The 8724-nt window shown below is 45.0% G+C and overlaps 1 protein-coding gene across 1 annotated transcript; it reads left to right on the top strand.

Annotated features, from left to right (window-relative positions):
- Positions 1-331: 331 nt before the first annotated feature.
- PLA2G1B (phospholipase A2 group IB) lies at positions 332-8363 on the top strand. Its single transcript, XM_047828256.1, has 4 exons — positions 332-365; positions 4406-4565; positions 5078-5205; positions 8239-8363. Exons 1-4 carry the CDS (start codon positions 332-334, stop codon positions 8361-8363), a joined length of 447 nt encoding a protein of 148 aa, XP_047684212.1.
- The last annotated feature ends 361 nt before the right edge of the window (positions 8364-8724 follow it).

The raw sequence follows: 8724 nt of genomic DNA, 5'->3' as shown, positions 1-8724 counted from the left end.
CCCATAAGACATGGAGGCAATGACAGAATTGGGCTGAGTGCAAAGGGGTGGGGGGAGGGTCAAGATTCCAAGCCATACAAATTCCAGAAATAATCCCTTCCATTAAAAGATGCAGATGACCAACACATATCCCCCTTTTTCCAATGATCCCTTGCTGGCAGGGCTTGCTCGTCGGTAAAGGTTATTCCTGCAACAGACAGGTTCAAGGCCAATTCAGAGCAGGTTGGGAGCAAAGCAAACACTACAGCCTTATCTTGGAGACATGGTATGGGTATAAAGAGAGAGGCAGTAGGTGGCTTTAGTCCTTTCTCTTGCTCGGCAACTTAACAGGATGAAATTCCTTGTGCTGGCTGCTCTGCTTACAGGTAGGTGAGTCTCCTCAGCTCAGCGCTAAGATCTCACTTCTCTGGAATGGGGGTCACTGGTCACAAGGCTGGCCAGCCTTGGAGGCTTTTTTGGGGGCTCTCTATGGGGCTTAACAGCTCCCATAACAAATTCCCCCACAGTTGGCACCTTTCCAACCTCCAGGTCCAAATTCAGATGACCCTCCTCAGAAGGGCCTTCCTGCCCTCTACCATATTGCCTTGGCCTGGGGTCTTCCCAGCACCTACATTTGCCTGCAATTTGTATCTTGTTTCTTGTTGATGCATTCCCTTTTCTTAAAGCTTTATTTATTTTTTTTTTTTTCAGTAAACTCTACCAACACGGGGCTTGAACTCACAACCCTGAGATCAAGACCTGAGCTGAGGGGCTCCTAGGGGGCTCAGTCGGTTAAGCATCTGACTTTGGCTCAGGTCATGATCTCACAGTGCGTGGGTTCAAGCCCCGCATTGGGCTCTGTGCTGACAGCTCAGAGCCTGGAGCCTGCTTTGTTTTGGATTCTGTGCCTCCTTCTCTCTCTGCCCCTCCCCCACTGGCACTCTGTCTCTCTCTCTTTCTCTCACACAAAAATAAAATAAATATAAAAAAAAAAAAAAGACCTGAGCTGACATCAAGAGCCGGACACTTAACCAACTGAGCCACCCAGGTGCCCTTCCTTTTTTATCCTCCCCCCATATTGAAGTATGGGCTCCATGAGAGCAATGATAGAGCTGTTTGCACCATTTATTGAATGAATCCATGGAATCAGATATATTGGAATTCAAATCCCACCTCATTCATCCATTCAACACTGATATATCAGAGCCTCCAAGGTATCAGGCTCTGGGTTGAGACTGAGGACTTCTAGATGGACGAGTTCCCCTCCCCTCCCGCCACACACACACACACACACAGGCACACACATGAAAATTAGCTTTGTGTAGGTCTGGCCTGTGCAAAGAGCAGAGCTGGCTGGATCAGAGACTGAGAAAACAGGGAAGCAGGCGGGGGTGGAGGGGGGGGGGTCCTGGAGATGGGCCAAAGTAGCCAGGCCACTCCTGTCTGTCTGCTGCCAGTGTGGAGGCTGCTCACAGGGGAGCGTGACCAGCTGCCACCCTCCCTTTGCCCTGGGGTATAAACATATGGAGTGGCTCCAGTGTGCACGGCAGATCAAGGGAAGAAAGGGCAAGGCATGGGGCAAAAAGATGATACTGGTGGCCACTTGAATGGGACCCCAAAATCATGTAGCGCCCTCTTCCGGGCCCCAAATCTCACAGGGGCTGGCCCTGAAAATGAGGTGAAGGGGTCCTGCCTCCTGAGTCTGCTGTGCCAAGCCTTGTGCCTGGTTTGGGCAAGCACTCAGCTATAAGAAGACTTTTTAAAAACTTATTTAATAGATACTTATTGAGCACCTACTATGTGTCAGACCCTGGGGAACAAAAGCCCTGAGGCCTGTCCTTGACTTTATGGTCCAGTGAGAGGGAGGCATAAATAAATGACAGATACAGACTGCTATAGGTACTATGAAGCAAATAACATAAAGAAAAATGATAGCAGAGGAGCCACTTGGCTTAGGTGGTCAAGAAAGAAGAGGTGGCATTTAAAACAAGATCCTCCAGCCTTTTGAAAAGATGACAGGTCAAGGTGACTGGGTAGCTAGGTTAAGCATCCGACTTCGGCTGGGATCATAATCTCCCAGTTCGTGGGTTCCAGCCCCACATCGGGCTCTGTGCTGACAGCTCAGAGCCTGGAGCCTGCTTCAGATTCTGTGTCTCCCTCCTTCTCTCTTTCCCCCTACCGCACTGTCTCTGTCTCTCTCTCAAAAATAAAGATTTGAAAAAAAAAAAAAAAAAGATGACAAAGTGTGCCAGTCAGAGGGAATGGCAGGTGTGTGGGCCTTGAGGCAGAAGAGAGCTTGTCCTGTTGAGGATGGAAGGCCACACAGGCCTCTTTATGCTCCTGCCCCATCTCAACCCTGCCACATCCCCACCTAACCCATCCTTTTTTTTAAGTTTATTTATTTTGAGAGAGAAAGAGAGAGCAAGCATGCACACGCACATGAGTGGGGGAGGGACAGAGAGAGAATCCCAAGCAGGCTCAGTGCTGTCAGCACAGAGCCCGGCATGGGGCTCAAATTCAGGAACCGTGAGATCATGACCTAAGCTGAAGTCAAGAGTCGGATGCTTAATGGACTGAGCCACCCAGGCGCTCCCACCTAACCCATTTTATTTTTTTTTAATTAAAAAAAATTTTTTAAATGTTTATTTATTATTGAGAGACAGAGCATGGGAGGGGCAGAGAGAGGAGAAGGCACAGAATCTGAAGCAGGCTCCAGGATCTGAGCTGTCAGCACAGAGTCCGACACGGGGCTTGAACCCACAAACTGCAAGATCACTACCTGAGCTGAAGTGGGACACTTAACCCACTGAGCCACCCGGGCGCCCCTCCCACCTAACCCATTTTAGATTCCCCTTACCATGCTCAGAGCCTGGAGCTCTAACAAAGGATCCGATTTCCTTATTTATTTCATTTATTGCTTACTGTTTTTCTACCCTACTAGGGAGCTTTATAAACTCAAAAGCATTGAGCTTTATAAACTGAATGAGGTTACAGATTTTCTATTTGCTCACTGATGTATTTCAGTTCCTACAGCAGTGACTGGCCCATAATTGGTGCTCAATAAATATTTGCTGGATAAATAATGGGGACCTCATAGAAAACATATGTTTACACAAAAACTAGTGCACAACTGTTAATAGCAGCACTATTCACGAGAACCAAAAAGTATAAACAACCCAAATGTCTATCAAGTGATAAATGGATAAACGAAATGCGGTCTCTCCACACAGTGGAATACTATTCAACTATAAAATGAATGAAGTATTGATATATGTTATAATGTGGATGAACATCAAAAACATTGTGCTAGGGGTGCCTGGGTGGCTCCGTAGGTTAAGTATCGGACTCTTGATTTCGGCTCAGATTATGATCTCACAGTTTGTGAGTTCAAGCTCGGCTTCCGGGCTATGTGCTGATAGTGCAGAACCTGCTTGGGATTCTCTTTCTCCCTCTGTCTGTCTCTCCTCTGCTCTCATGCTCTATCTCTCTCAAAATAAATAAATTTTTTTTTAAAAAGGACTGGTAAACTTAAAAAAAATTATGCTATATGATTCCATTTACATGAAGTGTTCATAATAGGAAAATCCATAGAGTTTACTGGTTGCCAGAGGGGAGAGGAGAAAAGGGGAAGGAATGCTAATGGGAACAGGATGTTCTTTTGGGGGTGATGAAAATGTTCTAGATTTAGTGGTGATGGTTCCACAACTCTGTGAATATACTAAAAACCACAGAAATGTACATTTTTAAAACTATTTTTTATTTATTTTTGAGAGTGCGCAAGCGTGCTTGAGAGGGGAGAAGGGCGGGGGGTGGGGGGCGACAGAGGATCAGAAGCCGGCGCTGCACTGACAGCAGCTATTCCGGTGCAGGGCTCGAACCCACGAACACTGAGATCATGACCTAAGTCCAAGTCTGACGCTCAACTGACTGAGCCACCCAGGTGCCCATGAAATGTCCATTTTAAGTGTTTAAATGGTGAATTTTGTTATGTGAATTTTATCTCGATAAAAAAAAAAATTTTTTAACGTTTATTTTTGAGACAGAGACAGAGCATGAATGGGGGAGGGGCAGACAGAGAGGGAGACACAGAATCAGAAGCAGGCTCCAGACTCTGAGCCATCAGCCCAGAGCCCGACGCGGGGCTCGAACTCACGGTCTGTGAGATCGTGACCTGAGCTGAAGTCGGACGCTTAACCGACTGAGCCACCCAGGCGCCCCTCGATAAAAAATATTTTTAAAAAGCTTTATAAAAAGAAAAAATCCTCATTTACATTACCAGGTTTCTGTGTCCAGCTCTCTTCCGAGGAGGCAGCTGGAGGGGTGGAAGGCAGCGTGGGGCCAGAGAGCAGGCAGGAGGCAGTGGGGCCCCTGGGCGCTGGCAGAGCCAATCAGGATGGATTTAAACTCTGGCTGTGTTTTCTTGCAGTGGGTGCTGCTGAGGGGGGCGTCAGCCCGCGGGCAGTGTGGCAGCTCCGCAACATGATCAAGTGTACGATCCCCGAGAGTGACCCCGTGAAGGATTACACCGACTACGGCTGCTACTGTGGCCTGGGTGGATCCGGCACGCCTGTGGATGAACTGGACAAGTGAGTGATTGATCGGCAGGGAGAGGGGAGTGCCCGTGCGGTGGGGGGAGGGCACAAGCCAAGGATCTCACAAGGAGGCACAGAAAATGGATTTGCATATTTGCTAAGGGTAACATATTTTCAACTCTTGTATAAACAAAAATGCTCCAAGAGGCCCCTGAATCCAGGGCTCTCGGTTAGGAGCAAAGGCGGAAGGTTGATGTCAAGCAATAGTGGATGCTGCTGCCCTCTAGTGGCAGAATATTGCATCACAAAACACCACAGCGTCGATTGGATTGTCCTCTTCCAGCAGTGGTTAAGACTCTCACTGCATCTTCAGAACACATACGTGATTGTACGATATTCCTGCAACCCATTTTTAAATCGCCTTCAATAAACACGATAAAAGGACTTACATTTTTCAAGCCACAGGATAAATATCTTCCGGAGCATGTCAGCTAAATCATTCCCCTTAATGAGCCTGCCCTGCTGCCCTGCCCCTGCCTGAGCTCTGTCCTTCCCCCACTCTTTAGGTGTTGCCAGACACACGACCACTGCTACTCACGAGCCAAGAAACTGGACAGCTGTAAATTCCTCCTGGACAACCCCTACACCAAAACCTACTCATACTCATGCTCTGGCTCTGAGATCACCTGCAGCGGTAGGTTAACTCCTTTGTGGAAGAAATAATAGTAATGATATCCACCATTTATTGATCGCCTTGGTGCCAAGCTGTATCTCCTTTAATCCTGGCAACAATCCTATGAGATAGGTATTATTATTATACTTGTTTGACAGATGAGGAAACTGGGGCACCCACTGTTTGGGGCTTTTTTTTTTTTAGCAGTTTCAGAACTTTTGAAATTTTTTTATTAATGTTTATTTCATTTTTGAGAGAGACAGAGTGCGAGCAGAGGAGGGGCAGAGAGGGAGGTAGACATAGAATCCTAAGCAGGCTCCAGACTCTGAGCTGTCAGCACAGAGCCTGTTGCAGGCTCGGACTCATGAACCATGAGATCATGACCTGAGCAGAAGTCGAAGTCAGACACTTAACCGACTGAGCCACCCAGGCGCCCCATTTGGGTTTTTCTGGGGGTTTTTGTTTTTGTTTTTGAGAGACAGAGGGAGAGATAGAATGCGGGAGAGGGGCAGAGAGAGAGGGAGAGAGAGAATCCCAAGTAGGTTCTGCACTGCCGGCACAGAGTCCTACAAGGAGCCTATAGGGGCTCCATGTCACAGATTGTAAATTCATGACCTGAGCCAAAATGAAGAGTCAGATGCTTAACCAACTGAGCCACCCAGACACCCTGGGGTGTCTGGTTTTGAACAGGTTTATATGGCTCCAAGGTCTCTGTTCTTAACTGCCATGCTATATAGCTTCGTTATTTCATGAAAGGAGCTTAGAACTACCATTTATTAGTTTCTTATTACATACCAGGGAGTACGCTGAGCATATATATGTTTTATTAATCCCATTTTACAGGTGAGGAAGCTGAGGCTCAAAAATAGCTACTTGCCCCAAATCACAGAGCTTGTAAGTGGTAGGGTCAGCATTTGAACTCAGTTGTTTCTGATTTCAAAGGTTCTGGTCTTAACCACTAAGTTATGCACAGCTCATGGTGAAATGTGTCCCTTTATGAAGGTGGTTCTGAAGGGCAGACAGTTCAGAGGTGAATAGTATTGTCATGCTAGGCTAGCATTCTGGATTTTCACTATTCTTTTCTATGCACTCACAGACAGGTCCCACTTTCCAAAACTGTACATACATCATTGGAATAACTGTAACTCAAATCCAGAGGGCCAAGAAAAAAGTTACCAGGAATCCCACCATCTTTTTTAAAGCACTGTTAAAGTTTATTTATTTATTTGTTTATTTATTTATTTGGGGGGGGGGGGGTGGATACCAAGCATGCTGTCAGCACAGAGCCTGATCTGATGCAGCAACTTGAGATCATGACCTGAGCCGAAATCAAGCATCAGATGCTTAACCGATGGAGTCACTCAAGCGCCCCAGGAATCCCACCATCTTAAGGAATAAACGATTTCATAGCTCTGTGTTCATTTGTGCTTATCCTTGGAATAACATTTTTATCGTTTTAATCATAGCTAGGCACGTGCCCACCTCAAGTCCTTTGTTCCTTCTGCATGAAACACTTCCCATGTGAAGTCTCATTCCAGGACTTCAAATGTCGCTTTCTCTGTGCAGCCTTCCCTTTTATTTTTTTAATTTACTTATTATTTTTTTTTTTAGAGAGAGAATGCAAATAGGAGAGAGGGGCAGAGGGAGAGAGAAAGAATCTTAAGCAGGCTCCATGCTCAGTGCAGAGCCCAAAGCGGGGCTCAGTCCCATGACCCTGGGATCATGACCTCTGCCCCTCTCCTCCACTCACTCTCTCTCTCTCTCTTAAAAAAAAAAAAAGGATCAGAGAGAAACAAAACTTTAATAAGATTATTGAACGTAAGCAGAAGTACATAATTAAATTATAGATAACAAATTTGAAATGCATTTTAAAAGTTATCATTGTTGTTTCTTTTGGCTATAAAAATAAACAAGGCCAAAGTAGTGTAATTTCAAACTCTACAGAAATATATCATGGAAAGTGGAAGGTGCCTATAATCCTGCTACCCAAGATAACTAGTTAGATGCACTGCCCTTCATTTTCCTTTAATAAAATATCTTGGAAACATTTCCACATATAGGTGTACTTAATTGTTTTAAATATCTGTATAATATTCTACTGTAAGAATGTTCTGCAATTTTTATTTTTATTTAAAAAAAATTTTTAGGGGCTCCTGGTGGCGCAGTCGGTTAAGCGTCCGACTTCGGCCAGGTCACGATCTCGCGGTCCGTGAGTTCGAGCCCCGCGTCAGGCTCTGGGCTGATGGCTCAGAGCCTGGAGCCTGTTTCCGATTCTGTGTCTCCCTCTCTCTCTGCCTCTCCCCTGTTCATGCTCTGTCTCTCTCTGTCCCAAAAATAAATAAACGTTGAAAAAAATTAAAAAAAAATTTTTTTTAAATTCATTTATTTTTGACAGGCAGAGTATAAGTGGGGAGGGGTAGAGAGAGAAGGAGACAAAACCCAAAGCAGGCTCCAGGCTCCGAGCTGTCAGCACAGAGCCTGACTCAGGGCTCAAACTCACAAACCGTGAGATCATGACCTGAGCTGAAGTCGGACGCTTAACCAACTGAGCCACCCAGGTGCCCCTGTTCTGTAATTTTTAAAATGTGTTTTAAAGTAGAGAAATTTGCTTGCTAAACTTCACTAAGTTTATATGCACAATACTTTGCTGCTTCGAGTATATGTTTTAGTGTTTTCCATATTGTTTATAAATTGCTTGCCTATGTTATCAAAGATCTATAGCTCTGTGGGTTATAAGAGCTCATTTAGGGATGTGAAACAGATAGGACTTTCCTAACAGCATCGATCACACCTAGGATTGCCAGAGTAAACACATGTTGTCCAATTAAATTTGACTTCCAGATAGACAATGAACATTTTTTATTCTACATTCCAAACATTGCAATTTTTTTTTTGTTTTTCTGAAATTCTGGTGTTTTTATTTGCTTAATCTATCAAACCCAAATTTGTATGAATGTAATGGCCATTATTTATTGTAGTTAATTCTTCCTTCCCTCCAGACTGGACAAAGCAGGATCTACCTTGACTCAGTCCTCTCCTCTTGCTCTTTTCCAGATGAAAACAAACCCTGTGAGGCCTTCATCTGCAACTGTGACCGCAATGCTGCCATCTGCTTTTCAAAGGCCCCATATAACAAGGATCACAAGAACCTGGACACCAAGAAGTACTGTAAGAATTGAGTGTCACCTCTGGAGAGCATCATCTCCACCCACCTCATGCCCTTCGCTTTACCCTGTGTCCTCCAATAAAGCACTTTGTTGAAAAGCCTCACGTTTGCATATTGTTTTATCCTCTGTCTATGCAACATGACTAAGTGTCTTCCTAGTTCTTTGTAAGCATCATTAGTTTTAGCCTTGGATGTTGAATGACAGGGATATTTCTAGGAAGTGAACACCGTTAAGACCTGAATAATGATTAGCCACTGATTATTGCCAGATCAAAATGTATAATCTATCCACGTAGGTAAAAACCTACCTCTTTTTCATTACCCCAAGGGCTGAGGGAGAGAGAAAACAAATTCCTTTAGCAATCTTTTCATGA

This window comes from Prionailurus viverrinus, chromosome D3 (assembly GCF_022837055.1).
Source record: "Prionailurus viverrinus isolate Anna chromosome D3, UM_Priviv_1.0, whole genome shotgun sequence".
In the NCBI taxonomy this organism is placed as follows: Eukaryota; Metazoa; Chordata; class Mammalia; order Carnivora; family Felidae; genus Prionailurus; species Prionailurus viverrinus.
Note: the sequence above shows the minus strand (reverse complement) of the source record. Positions and strands in the feature narration are given on the sequence as shown.